General features: G+C 36.8%; 1 protein-coding gene across 1 annotated transcript; it reads right to left on the bottom strand.

The window, feature by feature from the left end:
* Positions 1-1,017: 1,017 nt before the first annotated feature.
* LOC134851327 (kinesin heavy chain-like) lies at positions 1,018-20,544 on the bottom strand. Its single transcript, XM_063867360.1, has 8 exons — positions 20,445-20,544; positions 13,531-13,662; positions 5,317-5,406; positions 4,922-5,097; positions 4,493-4,636; positions 3,733-3,948; positions 3,071-3,320; positions 1,018-1,157 (listed from the first exon to the last, which is right to left on the bottom strand). Exons 1-8 carry the CDS (start codon positions 20,542-20,544, stop codon positions 1,018-1,020), a joined length of 1,248 nt encoding a protein of 415 aa, XP_063723430.1.
* Between the last annotated feature and the right edge of the window lie 315 nt (positions 20,545-20,859).

The following is a 20,859-nucleotide window of genomic DNA, read 5'->3' as shown; positions in this document are numbered from 1 at the left end:
AAAGAAGCTTAATGGGCACTAAACACTAGTCACAAATAAAGCAGAGAACAGATGCTATGCAATTTTCATAGCTACAGTGAAATTTACAAATAAGTGAACACTTTTAATGAACTTTTTTATTTGCGAGTTAGGTTAGAAAAAAAGAAGATTCGTATTCATACATTAAACTGATCGCAAGTGCAATCAAACATTAGGTAATCAAAAACGAGTTCAATGCTTTAAAGTGCTGTCGAAATAATCAACGTTCTGCCCTGCTACGAAAGGTTTTTGCTTAAAAAACAGTGAAATTGAGCAGAAATAAACTTTTTGGAAAATTCATAATTTTTTTCGGGAGAGAAACTTCCAAAAAAAATAGATTGTCCAAAATGATTTGCAAAGCTTTTCCAAGACAACTTGTTTTAGCGAGGCAAATATGTCTTTTTAAGCACTTTTCTAACAAAATTGCTCTTTAAGAGGGCTGTCCCCTTCGTTTTAGCATGCATTGGCAGCTTCGGAAGCATTAAGGATTGGTCGAATAAAAAAGGAAGTTGTAAAAGAGGATCTGTGAAGGTAGCCTTACAATTACCCGGGAATCCCCCCTAGCGCAACTTTAGTTCAGTTAGGGGGAGGGGGTAATGTAAAATGACCAGAGGTAAATTGTGTTTGACTGGTCACTCACAGCCTTGCTGCTGGTCTTGCTCTCTTTGTTGCCCCCTGACTCCTTCTTGCTCTTCTTCTCCTCCTTGTCTTTGCCCCCACCACTCACATCTGCAGCTGAAATTACACTGCAACACTCAAAATTGATAAACCCACCCGGGCTCAGGTACACGCCACTTATGCACTCAAAATAGCTATGGCGCGACCGTCGCCATTCAAAACAAAATGTGTCGCAGTTCTGCGCGACCAAGAAGTTTCTGCGGTTTCTGTGCGACTTAGTGCAATCAATTTTTTTTGAAATTCTACTTGGTCCAAAAAAAAACAACCGCAACTTGTTGCGCCCCAAATGAGAAAGTCGCACATTTCAATAAATTGATATATCTAACAGACGTTGGCTCCCCCTCCCCCTCCTCCGCCGTCATCCCCCATCTTCTCGATTTTCGCATCCGCATCTCCTTTCCCGAAGTCCTCCAACAGTTTCTTTAACTCATCAAGATCCACTTCAGGCTTCGGCTTGCCACCTGCACAAAAACAAATTAAACGAGGATAGCCAGTTACTGTGCAAGTAGCATAGAATGTTCCAACCATAGACTTGAAAAACACATAAAGAGTTTTTTTTCAAATTAGTGTCGTTTTTTTTGCGTGGTATATAGATATAACGATATCTGAACGAAAAACGGGAGCTTAAGCATGTTCGACAGTCATAATAAAATAAGCAAATTGACCAATCATTTTTCAAAAAAATGACTAGAAAAACAGAAACATAATAAAAAAAATAAAACTTTTCAAACTTTTTCAAATTTTTTTTGCTGAGTTTTTTTGATTTCTTGAAAATTTTGATTCACAAAATGGCGTTGGGAAACTCCAAAAACCTATTTTAATTTAAAAAAAAACTAAAATTAGACTCAAATAAGCTTTTGTAAAGGGCTTAAATTAAGCATAAAAAAGACAGCTAACTCGCTTTATTCCCTCGAAATTAAATCAAAAATCAAAAACTTCCACCAAATTTTTCTCAAAATTGACTGAAAGGCTTTCAAAGTAATACATCATTTCACCCATTCCGACTATTATTTTGCACGAAAAAAAAACAAAGAAAACAGCGATAACCAGTTGCTCTGCCATTAGCACAGAATGTTCCGACCATGTTCTTAAAATAATACATTGAAAGTTTTTGTGAATATTTTTTTGTACCTGGTGTGATAAAAAAAGATTTGAACAAAAACAGAAACTAAGATATATTCGACAATCACAAAAAAAGGCAAATCAGGCAAAAGGAATAAAGTGCAATGGTTTTTTTATTCCAAAAATGGCGCTTAAATTTTCAAAAAAAAAAACACTAAATCTTCATGGCTCACTCTTCTATAAAAATTCTGCTCGCTTGCTGCAAGGTCAAAAAAATCAAAACATTTAATTCGGTTTTTCTCGACATTGGGACAATTTTTTTGGGACTAGAGTTATCAGTGCAAACAAATAACAAAACAAAAACTTTCGATTCCCTGAAAACCTAAATAAATCAGGTGAAGTTCTATTTTTTCTTACCTCATTCGTTCTTTTTATATGTAATACTCTTTATTTCTTACCAAAAGATCTGATTTTGACAAAAATGTCAGGTCTTCTTATTTTATTTGTTCTTGAATCTTGGTTGTAAAAATTCAGAACAAAATATATCAACAAACAAATAAAATGCAGCGATTGCCGTATACTATTGACAATTTGACTCGGTTTAAATCTAAAGGAAATGTGATTCCGTTCTCAGGCTTGACCTCTGTAAAATCTTATATTTTCAGGGTTGCCAAAGATCTGAAGCATATCTATATTTTAAACAAGCCAATTTATTCAAAAAGACTTGTGGCAGATTTAAAATAGATTTGATCTTAATAAATCAGAGCTAACTCAGATCTGATTCAGACACTATTCAAAGCAAAACTAGGCATAATAAAACGCTAAAATTGATGGATAAATCGCAAGGGAACAGGTTCAGGATTGCTAAAAAAATTATCCGAGATTTCGTTCCGATTTGAATTAAAAATGTTTGAGTTTGGCGTCTTCACGACCAATTGTTCACCTGTTCTATATTTCAAATTATGTCTTATAATTTCTAACAAGTAATTGATTATGATTTCGAATTTTATAATAATGATTAAGATGATTATTACAATCATTTTTATTAATACTTTGATGATTATTATGATGGTTACGATACGATGGTTATGGTGATTATTATGATGGTTAATATGATAACTATTAATCGAATTTTAGTACTCTGGTTTCTAAGTCAAGAATGTTTTCTTAGATTCAGTTTTAAGTCTTGTCGAAATTTTTTAGGTCTCGGGTCAGAAAAAAAGTGGTTGGAAGGATTTTCCCGAACGTTTATACGTTTCCACCATATAGGGGAATATGTTTTTTAGAAAAATTATATTTTTCAGCTCTTTACCCTTTCTATGTTCTTTGGCTTCTTTGATCAACTTCAAAACGAGAACTTTGATTTTGGCTCCTTTATTGCACTCATTGTTGTACATCTTCATCCAGTACTCACTGGACTTCTCAGTGTTGGCCTTCACATTGTTTTTAATTGTCTTCACTCGCTGGCCGAACATTAGGGTGGATTGAGTTTCGGCCTCGTTCATTTTGGCGGGCGAACAGCAGATGACCATTGTAGTTCGTGCATTTCCTCCGAGGCTCTCCTGCAGGTTTTTCAGAATTATTCTAGAAAATTCCCGGTTTAAAATGCCGTGCTAAATATCGCTAATTCAGATATTGCAGCAATAATTACTAAAGAAGAGGATACAAATAACTTATATAAGTTATTAAAAGCAAGAAAAAATTCGTTTTTAGTGTTCTCTAGTTTCAGGCAGTGTCCGGTATAAGATTTAATAGCAAAAACCAAATGGAAGGCTTTTATTGTTTCAAATTTGAATTGAGAACAGTATCAGAACTTTTGATTCATACAATTCAACCCGCGCTAGTAAGTACATTTTGGAATATGTCATTATAGATATTGAATGGATTGACTTTTAGCAGTTTTCATCCTCATACAAACATAGGTATTTTACTTTTAATATTTAATCATCATGAAAAACTTGCTTTGTATTTCACCTGCAAGATACGTGTCAACTTGCTGTCTCTGTAAGGAACATGGGCCTTCTTTTTATCCGTGAGAGCGTTGATCACATTTCCCAGGCAGGAGAGGGATTTGTTGATGTTCTTGGCTTCATTTAGGGTTTGCCCAGTGGCACCTGTTTTGGCCACTTTCTCTGAGCCCGCTAGGTCCACCAAGAAAAGCAGACTTGAACTCTTTCCTTTCATTGTAGACTAAATAGAATGAAATTGAAATACAAATCGAATTAGCATATTGCTGCTACTTCTGAAAGACATTGATACAATTCAAGCTTCAATTGAAGCCCAAATATATGGTAAATATCCTTGAATGTTGCAAGTAATAATAATTTTATAGTCAAGCCAAAACTTATAACCGTACATTCTATGAAATTGTACGTTTACAATTTAGTTCGGCTTGTGAGAATACCAAAAAGGCGTCAGCCTGTCGGGTGGAATCTCCGATTTTGCAAAATCTCGAAAGGCTTATAAGGTTCGAAAATGTTCGTAATGTTTTCCAAACTAGTTTGTAGATTAGATTTTTTGTAGATTGAGAAGATTCTCGAAAAATCTTGAGATTATTAAAATATTTGTATGACGAGCAGTCGAATTGTAGTCCTATAATCATGGTGAATATTAGAAAAAGACATATTTCGTGCTTAAAAAGCATTCTATTAAAAATTCACAAAAGAATTTTAGTTTGACTAGCGGGCTCAAAAGAATTTGAAAGTAATCTCAATGGGATTTAGAAGCAGCTGACCTGTTCGACCTTGAGTTGTACTACACTGTGTGACCTTGAGGAGTGTTCGTTCATGTTGGTCTTCCCAATATGTCTGCTCTTCTTTCCCTTCTCAATCCACTTCATCACCTCTTTGGGTGTCTTCAGGGCTTCCTCGTGCAGACCCTACGGATCACAGATACATGTCTCTCTTTCAACAAACTAATTGTGATATCATTCTAATCATAAGTTTCAATAGACAAAACAGCACTAGTCAAAAAATATAATATATGATTCGCTTTTCAGCTAAATTCTGGTGAGCTGGGGAGTTTGCAAAACTGCAGTTTTTCATCTTTGAAATACTGTCGAGGATTCAATTCTTGGATTCAATTGAAAAAGTCAATAGTTGAAAGATTTCGTCTGCATGAGAAAACTTGTTATAGGCTTTTGGTTCGGGGTTCTCGTTCTCACTTTAACATATGGGGCTCCGTTTTTCTCGTGTACGGGTAGGTTGTCGCTCTCTGGTTTGAGTAGGTCCTGCAGTTTCTCATTGTAGATCTCGAAATAGGACAGGTGGATGGTCAGCTTCGCGTCATTGTTTCCCTCCACACACTTGAACAGGGCCTCCACCATCCGAGGAATCACTCCTAACAAAGAAAAAGAGGCCTCATTTCGATCCTCTGCGCATTATGGCTTGAAAATGAAACGTTATTCGAAATGCCAAAATGTCCAACTGTTTTGATTTGGACATCATTAATTGGCATAAAATTTCATAAATGTGTCGTCAATTCCTTCTTGGTACAGCAAAGGTGCTTGTGTTTACCAATGCCCACTCCAATCCGCGTATATCAAAGAATATTACTCACCTTTTCCCTTTTCGTCACTGAGAGCCCCCTCCATGGTGAATGTCTTTCCAGAAGCAGTCTGTCCGTAAGCAAACACAGTTGCATTGTAGCCTGAAACATCGAAGCTAATCAGAACATTTTAGTCGGGTAATTATGAAACAAAACAGCTTATAGCAAACAAAAACTAGCGCATGCCTAGAAAATATAGCGATTGGTTTGAGATCTTGTTATTTATTTCCTCTATGTATGTACTATTTTTTAACCACTTTGTCATACTATATGTCATGCTCCTACAGGTTTGATTGAACAAAGAACTTATACTGTTTATATTATTTATAACTATCCGTGACGAGGTGCTCACTTCATTTTTCGAATATGTACAAATATTTGATTGAAAACAAAAAAAAGTGAGTAAAACATATGAAAAAAGCAAAAAAAATACAAAAATCATATCAAAAAAGAAAGAAAGCAGGGTAATACGAGTATTAACTATGTAGTGGATTCCTATTTTGACTTTGGAAGCTTTTCCGGCAGAAAATGACCCAAAGACGAAAGATAGACAAAAAGGGACACACCAAAAATCACGAAAAACGAAGAGAAGGGCGAGCCAGACTGAAAAAAAAACATTGACACAGATAAAATTAAACAAAACGAACTTTAAAAATTGGATCAGCGAAAACGACAAAAATCAATTTTCATTTTTCAAAAATTGTTTAAAAGGAGGAGGGAAGTCTTTCGTTTTTTCAAACTCCTCAAGATATGAACATTGTTCTGAAAATATAAACAATTTGTATGTATATTTTGCCTTACTGGACAATGTGTCCTCATCTAGACGTTGAAACCTGACCTTGACGACTTGAGATTACGCATCGTAGCTGACAATGTGTGATATTCCCTAAGTTCTATCTGAAAACTAAACTAACTATAAGGTTGACATAATAGTAAAGATAATAAGTAGTGATGGGATTAATAGAATGATAAGCAACAATAAAATTTCAATAGTTTACGAAGAGTGAGTTAGCTTTAGCACAGCAAAGTTGATGAACATAATAGACACGATTGGCAGGTGTCTACTTCGTAGCGATCAAAAGATCAACGTTAAATGATAATAGAACAATTCATTTCAACCTTATGTCCTCAAACTTTTGATGATCATCAGACATCCACCACATTTCTCCTCTAGGAAAATTCGTACAACGTATTAAATTCACTTCACTTCAAACAAAGAGTTTAAAAGTTTTAAAAATTTAGTCAGTTTTCTTCCTCTGAACTAAGTCTGGTTTATAAACCGCAAACATTGGTCTTTTCAACCTCCTCCTTGGCGACGGCGACGGCATGTTCCCTGCCGAAGACGGAATATCCCCCCGGCGATACTGGAATTGTCTGAAGTTTCTCCTCGCCTGATTTCTCTTCCATACTATTAGCTGAAAGTTTTAGCGACTTCCGAAGAACTGCGTTTGTCGCTTACTTCTGCTTGATGACCTTTTTGAACTATTTGATACTGTCTTTGTCTCCGTCTCCACTCTTTTTGTCTCGTTGTCTCTTTTCTTGTCTGGATGGTCCAGAACTGGCCTGAGTTTTCATTTTGTCTGAAGTTTTGTTTTTCCAGACTTCTCCCCTGCTTCTGTTCCACCTCTACTGAAGTTGTTCCCGAGACGGTGGCTTTCGCACTCTTCCTTGTCCAGTGAAGTCTTTTTCTTCGTCACTATCGAAAGAGACGATATCGGGCAGCTTTCTGCAATGTTTTGACCCGTAACTTACACATTATCCTTTATGGGTACAGACAATATCGACAGTTTCCCGCTACACTCTTGCTTGTCCCCAGCACATTCTTTATTACAATCGGCACTGATGTTATCGGGCATTCGTTTGTCGTCTGGTTTTCTGGCTCATTCACTCTTGGTACTGCCTGTACTTCCTGTTCAGGGGAGCTACTAGAAGTCAGAGTAAAGTCTAGGATTCCACTGCTTGGAATGTTTCGTAGTATATTTGGCGAGGCTGTATATCTGGCTGCTAAAGCTGTTGGCTTCTTTTTGGATATCTTCGTCCTCGATGTATTCAGCTTCATTTTCTTTGCTTGTAGTTTAATTTAGTTCGTAAAATGTCCCTCCTTGTTCTCTGAGATACGTTTGGACTCGGCAGAATGTGTACTAGTTGACTGTTGGGTTGGGTCGAACTGCACTGATGTTGCAGTGTTATCGGCGTGCTTGCGGCTGGTGTCTTTGAGCGTAAATCTGAACAAAGTATGATTGAATATCCTCAAAATTTGGGTCCAACTACATAGTGCCTAACTTCCTTTTCAGAGTCTGAATACACTCTTCCGCCAATCCGCAACCGCGGTGATCGCCTACTAGGCAGAACATTTGATTTATCCCCTTAGATATTCAAAACTCTCCTAATTTAGCGCTTTTGAATCCAGAATACTGATCGGTTCTTAAATTTTTTGGTATGATATGCCGGTGTATATACTTGTTTACAATTTAGGCGTTTTTCGCTCCCCGAGTTTTTAGTAATTATGGCTGATGGATGTTTCAAAAACCAGTCAATTGCAAATAGAATAAAAGCTTTTTCCTTTTTGAATAAATTTCGGGCCCTGCGAAGTCCACTTGAAGCTTTTCGTTCGGTCCGGATAGATCTGGCAGAAGTTCTGAAGAGTTGAATTATATGGATGTTTTAAGGTTCTTACCATTAGCCGAGCATGAGCTGCAAGATTGGCACATGTCTATGATTTCTCTCTGCATCTTCAGCCACCATAGAAATTGTGCAACACCCACCATGTCTTCCTGATCTGGGTGTGTTCTGTGCAGTCGAGCCATGACGGCCTTCCTGAGACAAGTGAGAATCGCCACCCGGTTTTCGATGATGATACAATTGTTGATCACTGATGCATCATACCAGAAGTTGGCCATGTAGCTGCCCAGTCGTAGGAACTCTCTCTGTCCTTTGCTAGAATATGCTTCCGTAGTTTTCCTAACTGACTGTCTTCAGTTGTCAACTCCCCCAGTAGATCCGTAACTAGAATGTTTAGGAGTCCCGTTGTGAAAGACTTCTTGTCTGGTGTAAGAATCGGTTTTTTCGGTGTCGTATGGTTTCTGGCCTGAATCGCAATCATGTTGACTCTCACGGACTCCTTAACCCTGTTCACCCTGATGTTCGAAATTATTTTGGCATAGTTGGTTTTGTTTCTGTTAACTTGTGTCACTCTCTTTCGTTTCCTGTGGGTATTGAGAAATTCTACTGGTTGTCTAGAATCGGCCCTCTCTACAATTCTCTCCATAATTGGGCTTTCCATCTGACTTATTGAAGAAAGATCAAATTTACTCATATGGTTTCTCTGAAAGATTAGATTTTTTGAGTTAACTGGTATTAAAGAATTTAGGCCGTTGAGATTTAGATGTAAAGTCGGAGACAAAGATTTCTGTTAACTTCTGGTTGAATAATACGTCGCCTCTTTTGATTGGTTGAGTTCGGCTCAGATGTTCTCTCGTGGTGATCTGGTTAGATGGGGCAAAGTTGTGGATAAATTACAAATAAGAGATTCTGATTGGTTAAAATTTCCGCCGCATGTAGTTTCACCCTATCGCGATGAGTTACAAATTTGGATAAACTGTTTTGGTTAGTTAAAAAATTTGCCGCGTAATTTTCAAAATGTACATGAGGGATGTGGATTTGCCTAAAGTAATCTAATTGGCTAATATAAAAATCGCACGATAAGGCGCCGTCTCGCGGGTGTATGTACACTTGGATATTTGATTGCGATTGGAAGATTCTTGTGCCGTCTATACCGAATGATGCTTCTAAATTGCTTCTATGCGGATATTTTTATTGATTAAAATCTTTGTACCGAATATCGTCGCCCTCCGTCGGCGATCGGGTAACTGATTGTTGTCTTTTGCCAAATTTACGTTGAAAATAAATTTCTGTTGGTGTAGGTTGTTCGTCTCTTGATGGGCATGAATTAACTGACTTTCTTCGTAATCTAAAAGAATGCTTACTAGCGTGTTGATCATCGATTCATCGACTTTCTCAATGGCCTTGACTACGAATTGATCATCGTATTTTGAAGTAAGTGGCGCCTCAATTTTAGGACTTCTAGACAAGTAATCAGCCATTCCTATTTTAACGCCTGCAATGTGGGATATTGAGCATTCAAATGTGAAAAAATTTTGGCTGCCCAAATGGTTAATCTGGACTAGTGGGTCTTGTTTCCACAATTTTCTGTCAAAGCTGTAACTATAGCTTTATGGTCGGTAAAATTTGAAATCAGTTCCGATATCTTTTGAAAAGCGTTGTTTGCCTCTTCACTCTATGTGAACCTCTCTTTGGGGTCTGCTTTTAGTGATTGTCGCAGTAACTCATTGTAATTTGGTAGATTAGGAACAAATCTGGACATGTGAATCATATACCCATAAAACATCTGAGCTGTTTCAGAGATTTTATTGGTTATAGTGCCATCACTGCTTCTATCTTTGAGTGTTTTGGTCTTACTCCTGTATCTTCGATCTCGAATCCCAGATAGGTGAAGTTGGTATTCGAGAATTTGCCTTTACTCAAAATAATGCACATCAATTTTGTCTAATCATCATGAAACGTCATCGACTATTTCGTTATGGCTGGTAATTGATCCGTTCGACACCATTAGAATAGCATCTGAGAAACAGAATACTCCTTTTTCTCCTAAAAATGTGTTGTTCATCGCCTTGGGAATTTTATTCGGCATGTATGTTATCCCATAAAATCCGGTTTTAAATCTGTATGTTCCACTAAACTCTCCAAATACTATGGTGAAGTTGTAGTGTTTGCTGATGGATTCATCTAATGGAAGTTGACTAAATAAGTTTTTGTATCTAAAGATGTGAACCAAACTGAACTGTGACTTCTGATTTGGACGTGGTAATTTGGGCCGCAGAAGCTAAGAGTTCCAGTACATTTGGCTATCGATTTTTATTTTTGTAGTTTTGGGAATTCATCGGTTTCGCGTCCATTGCTAACTTCACTGTGCCATCCTTTATTGCTGTGATCGCTAACAGAGCTACGAATTGATCACTTGTGCAATTTTCTGGCTTTTTTATGTGACTGTCCTTTATAAGTTTCTTGATTTTGGCTCCCACTTTGGCTCGAATATGGAGTGGCACCCTTCTGCCTTTTTCTTGAATCGGAATTAGAGGTGTGAAAACCTTGTGCTTCTTTGATCGTCCTAACCTTGGACTACCTTACTGTATTTCTTGACAAATTGGTTCTTCCAAAGCCTTGTTTCAGCTTCTTCTTGATCTTCATATTCTAAAATTGCATTGACTGATTTAGTAGGAGGCTTCAGCTGTGTTTTGTGTATCCCGAAGTCTGGTTAGATGTCTAAGCCTTATAGGCATCTAGTCTTTTTCTCGGAGATTAAATATTTTGCACCTTCTAGTTTCCAGCCGTTCGAGCAAATATCAATTTCTTCCTGAGGCTGGAATCCCAGTGTCGATGGTCGTGCTGAACAATGAGCCTCTTGAATGAGCATCTTAGAGGCACTTAGTTTTGCCTGGGGCGGAATTGATTACTTCTTTATTTTTGACTACTTCCGTCTAAATAGATAATTTAGAGACGTTAAGGACCAAATAATTCTCTTCATTGTCTGAGTCTAATGAAGTTGCAATCTTCATCGTCCAGCTCCGGTTGTTCGACGTTGGCAATTTGCGTGCTCTTACAGCAGTAAGCGAAATGTCCCTTTTTCCGCGACTTCTGCATATTGCTCCCCGGCTTGTGCTCAGATTTTGCCTTGCGCTCAGATGTGAATCTTTTTCCACAGAAATAGCATAGTTTCAGTTGGGTGTTTTGTTGGTTTTGTTGAGATTTTGGTTTAAAATTTCCTTTCCTTAGAGTTCTGTTCATTCTGTTTTGAACATTGTTTTTTTTAGCTTGGATGGAAATAAATGGTTCTTGTCTTACCCGAAATTGATTAGAGAAACTGATGAGTCGTCGAGTTGCTTGCTGCAAGTACTCTGCTTTTGAAGTGAATTCGCTGTTACGTACTCTTTCTTCTGCAGCAATGCTGATTTGAGGGTGTCATCTACTGTGATTCCTGGTGTAATACAGAGCTCTTTTTTTATGTCAGAGATTCTCAGTTTTGCTATAAATATACTGCAGTTGACTTACTTTTCAATATCCTCGGTCCATCCACACTTAAAGGCTTGCCCTGCTAAGCAAACTTAAAAAGATTCGAAACCTTCTCTTTCTCCATGTGATGCGTTGTAAACCTGCATCTTTTTAAAGATAAATTTTTTCTCACGCTTGAATAATTGTCCACAAGCGTCTTAAAAAAGTTTGAATTTTACTGAGTTGAGATTTATGTGTGGGTGTTGTTGCAAAAACCTCTTCTATCCTTTATTTCCTAAGGCAAATATTAATCTTGATTTTGTTCATGCGTCTGCTTGGTGGTAGTAGACATATTTAGACTTATTTTGGGTCTCTCCTTCCGTTGTTCTCCGTTTGCTTCGTTTGTTTTCTGACCCACCCATACCTCTCATGGATATGGAGGTTAAGCCGACGGTTTGCCCCAAAAAAAGGGACTCAGATGAAGAAACTGCTGGCTGCGCCATGTTATAATCCCTAAGTTCTATCTGAAAACTAAATCAATAATAAGGTTGAATTATTAGTAAAAATATTAAGTAGTTATGCTGATGAGCTTAATAGACACGATTGGCAAAAATCTATTTCGTAGTGATCAAACGATTAACTATAAAAAATGATAAAATAATTCGTTTCAACCTTATGTCCTCAAAAACTAGGTGGTCAACACACTACCACAACAGAATGGTCAACTGAGGTTATCAAATGATTACTGAAAACCTTAGAATCATATCTAGTTTCCGTTTTTTTGGTTTTTCCTACCGCGGTTCATGCGGTGCGGAGTTGCACAATCGTATATTCTACATAGGGTTATCAGGATTTGAGGTTGGAGTTCGATTGAAACTACATTTTAAATTTCTAAAATCAGTTTAAATTACCCAATTTTAGCAGCTAGCGATATTCAGCAATCAAAGATTCTGTTGGTCCTTGTTGCTTTACTGACAACCATGTAGGTCATTTATGCAAGTCAAAACGCTCAAACGTAATATGGTTTTCATCGCTTTTTTTCGTATCTGTTTTAATTACCCTTGATATATTAAAAATTCTCAACTGCTTGTTGTCTTAAGATATTCAAAGTCTTCTGAACATCAAAACAGAACAAAACAGAAATGTTAACAAGATCCAAATACTTATCACTGATTTGGAAGTTATCACTTAAAAATGGCCGAAATTTTTGTTTTTCAAAAATTAGGTATGCTAAATTTAGCCTTGAAAAAGTTTGAGCTTCAGTTTTTTTTGTTCTCGGAGAAATGTGAAAAATTCTAAATTTTGCTATTAAAACTTTGATGAAAAGCTGGAAGAAAAGATTCTTTGGGATGTCAGAATTGCTTTTTTTAGGATTTAGACAACCTATTTTTGTCCAAAAAGCAGACCACGAGTTTTAAGCTTTGAATGGTTTGAATTTTCAGTCTCATTGCTAACACAAGGCTACATTTTTTGCTATCATACTGTGTAAAATTCATAAATTTAACTTACTTGGCATCTGTAAATACGTATATTTATCTGCAAATTCAATGCTGTTTATACTACTGGTATTGCTGTTTGAGAAACTTTATGGTTGCTGTGTTTCAGGGAAAATACCCAAAATCAAACACAAAAAAAAATATCTGGAAAAATGCTTGTCATACAGCTCCATAATTTGGAAAAATGTCTATGATATATTTCAATGGTATGAAATAAAAATGCTTATCATGCTATTTTCATACAATTTTTGCGGTCTAAGACATTAAATGATAAAAATTTTCTCCTTAGTAAAGAATTTTATGACAAGCGTTTTTTGTCCTCTCTGGTAACGGCCGAAACTGTTTGTTAAACTAGCCTTCAAACTTCTCGAATCCGATTGTGGCTTTTTTCGAGAGTTGTCATTTATAGCGAGTTGTCGCCGTTCCGATAAAAAAAATCATCGAAAGACTTTTTTCAGAGTTTTCTCTCGCCAAAGTAAGATATGATATTTTTTAATACGCAAGATAGATAGATACAATTTTGATAGATAGAAAATTTAGAGGCTTGTTAATTCGCTGACTGCATAGCTGACACAGAGAACAATTGGAGCAATGTGGTGGAGCAAAGTTGGCCTAATCCATTAAGTAAATGGGATGTCATGTGATGCTGACCTTGGCTCACCTTTGAGCACGTGTTCAATGATGGGTCTCATGCCCTCCTCAAACACCTCCTCCTGGGTCACTTCTGGCTGCAGCACTGCATCGAAGTTGAAACACTTCTTCGAGTGCGCCTCGGTTGTCACTCCATTCTCACCTGTACACAGCAGAACAGCAATAACAACGGAACAATTGTTAAGTAGATTAAAATAACGCATTTTCGACCAATCAGAATGCAGCAAAACTCTAATTCTCAATAGAAAGCTCAGTGCTAATTTACTGCTTTTTTTAATAGGGGTGGCAATTCTTAAGTAGATACCAAAGGGGGGAACGCAATTGTTAAGTAGATCCATAACAGCATGTCAACGATGTTCGAAAACAGAGATCTGTCTATCAACGGTTGCATAGCCTAGACTTCATTTTGCAACATGTGAGAGTGAACATTTCAGAAATGCGCGAAAAAGTTAAGAAAACATTCCTTCCGCTGTGACAGCTTTGAGCAGTAATTGAAATACGAGTCAGGGGCGGATCTAGGATTTTCCCGAGGTGGGGCGGATTTTCAAACATTTTGACGACCATTTTCGAACATTCTTTTTAGGTCGACCAAATTGATTTTCCGGGCTCTTGTAAAGCTTTAGAAAAAGACTGTTTTGGTCAAATTTTCTGCGCCGCAAGCAATTTTTTTTGGCACTTTTTGGAAAATTTTGACAAAAAAATGCGTTTTTTTTTGGCGCGCGCTCCCCCTCAAAGTTAGTAGCCGGGTTGACCTCCATAGACCGAAAATGCTAATCATAGAGTTTCCTACACTTAGTCTATGGAAAAATGCTAGTGATACATTTTTCATACATTAAGTTAGTGGGGCCTTTAGAAAAAAGGCGCCTTCAGAAAAATTTGAAGGCAAAAAACGGATTTCTTAAATAGTACCAAAGGGGAGACCCTTTGGGTCGGCAGGGGTTCGAATCCCTGAGAGGGGGCGTCCGCCCCCTTTAAATCCGCCCCTGATACGTGTGCAATTTTTTTCTGTTATACGGCCCGGTGCGTATTCATAGGTCCCAAAATGAAAAATCAGTCCCATAGGTCCCAAAATAAAATAGCAGTCGTATAAGTCCCAAATCGTTTCAGTTGGTCAAAAGACCAAAATAACCGAGTCTCGGCTTAAGGTCGCTGGTGGGCGCGCTAAGCGCGCGTCGTCACCTTGCGGCGATAACCGTCTCTAATTTTCGTATAGGGTCCTACCCTTTGGTGGCAAGCTCGCAACACGTTGACACGGCTGCGGCGGTCACTATTCTGCAGCTTGAGTTTGTGCAGCTTGAACAGTGAACAATGAATCCATAATTTTGTTGGCTCAAATTTCAACCAATCCGAATTCTGGAAGATAAATTTTGGGACTTATGCCACTGATTTTTTGAACTTATGTTTCAGATTTTGTTTTGTAATATTTAATTTGAACCAATCAGATTTTAGCATTATGAGCCACTTTCCAAAAGGCCAAAAAGGTCCATTTTGCGCCGTATGATGACTTTGGGTTTGACATCAAGCTGACGGAACTTCAAGCCGAATCGTAAAATTAGGGACTTCAAGCCGAATATTTTTTTTATAAAATTGTGAAATTTGAATAATTTGAAAATTTTGTTTAAGAATTTTTGATTTCATGATCTTTCTTTACTAATTACTGAAGTTTTCATAAAATTTAGGCCTCCCAATGATGTTTAGGAAAGTTAAAAAAAAAACACGGTTGAAGGAGTTTTCCATGTTTTTAATTTATGCATTTTAAAAACCGGCTGATTTTATTACCGGATGCCAATCCCAAGTGGTGCCTTGTCATGAATAACAATTTTTAGGGACCAAACTTGACTAAATTTTTGAAAAGAAACGTTCAACAGATGAAAAAAATTGTGTTTTGAGGTGCTTGTAAAAATCAAATTTTGGCCTGAAGTCCCTTCGGCTTGAAGTCCCGTCGGCCTGTTGTCTTAGATCCCTTTTACCAGACCACAACGCAATAAGTCAATTAAGATAAACTTAAATCGGGTAGGGTTTTCATGCTTGAGGGACCTAAGCTTGAAAAATTTCAATCAATCAAAGTCGCTTAGCGTTCCTATTGGCTAAATGCTTTTGTCACAAAATCGAAGTCAATACTAACATAAAATGTGTTAAATCAGTGGAAAGTAATCACAAATATTACGAATTGCGGGTTACAAACGTAATATTGTTCAGATAAACATCAAGATTTATGAGTTCAAATTCTAAGAATTTTTCATTCTTGAAAACTCATGTGCTTATTATCTAATCGGTCAGTATTAACACTAATGGCTTTATTTTCTCAATTTGAGATTTTCGCGGAGTACTTTGAGATTTTGGATACTCAATTCTGATTGGCTGATGTGAGCTAAAATTAATTTCAAGCATTCGGTCCGGTGGTTGTTCTCATGCGCGAAGGACCGAATGGGCGAAAAAACTTGTGGGCCAAGGACTAAAGACAAAATTAGCCGAAAGTCAATTTTTTAAAAGAAGCAATTTCCATTCAACCAGAATGAAATAAATAAAGCAATATTTTGCTTCTTTCCTTGCAAGACCCTTGAAATATAAAAATTGTCCCAATTCGGCGGCGGTCAGTGACAATTTGAAAATGTTCCTTTTCGAATGTTCAACTGATTTAAGTGTGGCATCCCTCATGCTTGAGGGACCGAATGGTAGAATCCCTCATTCGCAAAGGACCTAACGCGCAAAAATAATAATCGGCCAATCATATTTCAATACTCTAAAAGTTGGAAAGAAAGTAAACAATTCTAGGGACTGAGCATTGATATTGGCCGAATCTAAAAACGGCAGAAATATGGAACCTTTTCAAATTGTCACTGACCGCCGCCGAATTGGGACAAGTTGTATATTTCAAGGGTTTTGTTATGAATAAAGCAAAAAGTGTCTTCATTTATTTCATTTCGATTAAACGGAAATTGCTTCTGTTAAAAAATGACTTTCGTCTAATTTTGTCTTCAGTCCTTGGCCCACAAGTTTTTTTGCCCATTCGGTCCTTCGCGCATAAAAATAACCCTCGGACCAAATGCTTGAAAATAATTTTAACTCACTTTCAGCCAATCAGAATTGAGTATTCAAAATCTCAAAGTACATCGCGAAAATCTCAAAGTAAGAAAATAAATCCAAGCCAATAGTGTTAATACTGACCAATTAGATAATAAACCGATGTGTTTTCAAGAACGAAAAATTCTTATGATCTTGAAATCATAAATCTTGATGTTTATCTGAATAGTATTACGGTTGTAATCCGCAATTCGTAATATTTGTGATTATTTTTTACTGATTTAACACATTTTCTGTTAGTATTGACTTCGATTTTGTGAGAAAAGCATTTAGCCAATAGGAACGCTAAGCGATTTTGATTGATTGAAATTTTTCAAACGTTCGGTCCCTCAAGCATGAGAACCCTACCCGATTTAAGTTTATCCTAACTGAATTATTGCGTTGTGGTCTGGTAAAAGGGATCTAGGACAACGGGCCGACGAGACTTCAAGCCGAAGGGACTTCAGGCCGAAATTTGAACTTTACAAGCACCTCAAAACACAATTTTTTGCTCATCTGTTGAACGTTGCTTTTCAAAAATGTAGTCAAGTTTAGTCCCTAAAAAGTGTTTTTCATGCCAATGCACCACTTGGGATTGGCATCCGGTAATAAGATTAGCCGGTTTTTAAAATGCATAAAATACTTCGACCGTGTTTTACTTTTCAACTTTCCTAAACATTATTGGGAGGCTTAAATTTTATGCCAATAATTACGCCAATAACTAATTAGTAAAAATTACGCCAATAACTAGTAAAGAAAGATCATGAAATTCAAAAATTCTTAAACAAAATTTTCAAATTAATCATATTTTTCAATTTTATAAGAAAATATTCGGCTTGAAGCCCCTAATTTTGCGATTCGGCTTGAAGTCCCGTCGGCTTGATGTCCGGCACCCGAAGTCATCAAACGGCCCAAAATGGACTTTTTTGGCATTTTGGAAAGTGGCTCATAATGCTAAAATCTGATTGGTTCAAATTAAATATTACAAGACAAAATCTGAAACAAAAGTTCAAATAAAACATTCATAACATTAATTTAGACATAACATACGTTAAGATAACTGAGCGGTAAAAGTGATGCTTTCAGCTGAACTGGAAACTGATATTCTCCAGAATAACAAGTTATATTTAGGAAAATGTAAAGTAAGCAGACAATTAAAAAGGTTTTTAAAAAAGAACTTTTTAGGTGTCAATCGGATCTGCTTCGACTGTGTTTTGTTCTATCTTGTTCATAGACATTCATAACATTAATTTAGGCATAACATACGTTAAGATAACTGAGCGGTAAAAGTGATGCTTTCAGCTGAACTGGAAACTGATATTCTCCAGAATAACAAGTTATATTTAGGAAAATGTAAAGTAAGCAGACAATTAAAAAGGTTTTTAAAAAAGAACTTTTTAGGTGTCAATCGGATCTGCTTCGACTGTGTTTTGTTCTATCTGCAAGGCGGTTTTTTTCCATAAAGATGGTCGGCCCTGTTTTTCCATAAAGAAGGTCGGCCTTCCATAAAGAAGGTCGGCCCTGGCCCAATTTTTGTCGATCGAATCGTTTTCCGCACATATATTATAAACCACTATAAGAAAATCAAAACTCATATTTTAAGGGCAATGAAAACAAAATTGCACCTGCGATTGCCTTGAATTTTCTTGAATAAACTGCTCACGTAATCAAAAACTACTGAATGTAAATTTGTAGTTCCGACCATTGAAAATTGGAAGGAACTTTGTATTCGAGTGCGTTTAAATTTTCTCTTTTTTTTGTTTTCAAGTAACGCAAAATCAGGTATACACACATTGTCATTGGAATAGGCCGAGTAATATAACATCGGAACTTCCAGTCGACATTCGAAAGACGTAATAATCTTTTTAAAAACTCATCCTATGTCGCGAGAAACACGTTTGAAACTTTTAAGTTTTAGTCTAATTTTAGGTGAGTAAAATGCGCGTAGGTCTTAATAAAAAATCCGTTTAGCAGTAAAAAGTGGTTCTATTACGGGAAAAGCTAATTTTGGCAGCTTCATTGAGCTTCTTTCAAGAAAAATGGCGAATGAAAATGAAAATCCGTTTAGCAGTGGTTCTATTGCGGGAAAGCTAATTTTGGCAGCTTCATTGAGCTTCTTTCAAGAAAAATGGCGAATGAAAACGAAACGGGTCTGGTCCAGACAATGAACTTATTTGACAGTTTTGAGAGACAGTAAAGCAAACAAAGCAGATTCAAAGAAAAATATTACCCGAATACTGAATCTCAATTTGTTACACACAGTTAGTACTTTTTCATTCGATTTAAGTGCAACCAAAGTGTGAAACATTTATTGGCTTACTGTCAAAATACCTTCATTTTTTTGTTTAGCTCTTCATTAAGTTCACTGTCTAGATCAGACCAGTTTCGTTGTCCTTCACTGGAAAATCAAATAAGTATGTAAAGAAGTTTAGACATCTTTTCGTGAAATTTATAATTTTTTCAATCTTTTTCTGGAAAGAAATTTCGTCGACTAAGCCTAAATCAATGCCGTCTACGCGTTCGACTTTTTTCTATGATAACCAGCACGAAAAAACCAATTTCTGATTGAAAAAAAAACACAAAAATGGGTGATCCTTGTTATAAGGCTAATGCGTAGGCAGAATGAATTTCAAATAATCTAAAAAGCTCAGATACTCTGAAAAACTTTTGACTCCGAGCTGATTTGGGGCAAAATTTAAGTCGCATTGATAGAATTTTAGTTTATATCAATTAATAATGGAAACTTTTCATAAGAAACTGATAAAAATTGTTTACACGGCATTTGCATGTAAAAAATGTTGTAGGAATTTGTTCACTTGTTCACGCTGACATGTTTTAATGCAGCTTATTGGCTCTTTTCCACTCCCCCCACCTACCAAAATACCGATGTTTATGTTTGTTTTAAGTGTTATTACGGCTAAATGCGTGATGTTACGCTGTAATGTATGAAGAAATTGTCAGAAATCTGTTCATAATTGTCAGTTTGTTCACCATGCCAATTTTCATTGCATTATGACAACGTTAAATAAGGTTTTCAAAAATTAATTTGAAGAGGGGGGACTAAAAAAGAGCCAGTTTATTTTCAGAAAAGTCATTTCAAATTGATTTCCGTAGTATATTTCGGAAAAAATTAAAGGGGGGGACTGGAAAAGAGCCCATATCTTGCATGCAAAATGCCGTGTGAACAATTTTTGAACCGCTTTATTTTGTAACATTACGAAGGGGTGGTAACAGGGGCGGATTTAGGGAGTCCCTTTTTTGTACTATTTTGAGATATCCATTTTTGGCTGACAGACCCAAAAAATTTTCTCAAGCCGCCGTGGGCTGCAACATAAGTTTTTTGAGGGGGCCGAAAAAACACGAAAAGTTAGAAGAAAATTCCAAAAAAGTGCCTACAAAAAATTCTACAGAAAATTTGACCAAAACAGAATCTTGTAGTGCTTTGGGAGAGCTCGGGAAATCAATTTTGGGCTCTTTTCCAGTCCCCTATTTAATTTTTCTTTTAATTCAATAAATAAAAGTCTTTTTGAAAACTGCATCCAAACGTGTCAGCGTGAACAGGTGGCAAATTTTTACAGCATTATTTACATGGAAAATGCTGTGCGAAAATTTGTTGGACAGCTTTATTTTTTAACTTTACGAGGGGGTGGGAAACTGGAAAAGAGCCCAAATTGGTCGACCGTAAAAAACACTTTTTGAAAATCCGCCCGCCCTCCTCGAGAAAATCCTAGATCCGCCCCTGGGTAGGACACTGGAAAAAACTCGAATATGAAAACGAGCCTTCGTCGGCTATAACTTGTTGAAAGGGCTAGGATGAACGACGAATTTTTTAATGACGAGTCTTTTAATTTACGAAAGAACCTTTGAAAATGACGACACTTTTCTCCCCCTTTTTCTCCTCATTTTTGTTGATGGGTCTGATTCGACACACCACGCGCACACTCACAGCCTCCCCTCCCATCTAACTCCACTATGACGTCAAAATTTGTTCACGTCTCTTCAGTCCAAACAACAGTCGAGTGAGTCACCTCCAGATGGAGAAGATAAACATAGTTTCAGTCGCAGTAATTTAGATCAACTTATCTTTGTTCGTTTTTTGCGTAGTGCCTTTTCCTAGATAGACAAAGTTTTCCAGTAGTGAATTCTCCTATTTTTTTATTTAGTTGACGTAGTCTCTGATAGTCCGTGCAATATTAGTAGAGTGAGTAGAAGAAGCTTAGTGAAGAGAAATTGTACAGAAATAGCAGGTATGTTCATCGTTGTAGAGCGTTGTCGG

Source organism: Symsagittifera roscoffensis, chromosome 7, assembly GCF_963678635.1.
Source record: "Symsagittifera roscoffensis chromosome 7, txSymRosc1.1, whole genome shotgun sequence".
NCBI lineage: Eukaryota > Metazoa > Xenacoelomorpha > Acoela > Convolutidae > Symsagittifera > Symsagittifera roscoffensis.
This window is presented reverse-complemented; position numbering and strand designations above follow the sequence as displayed.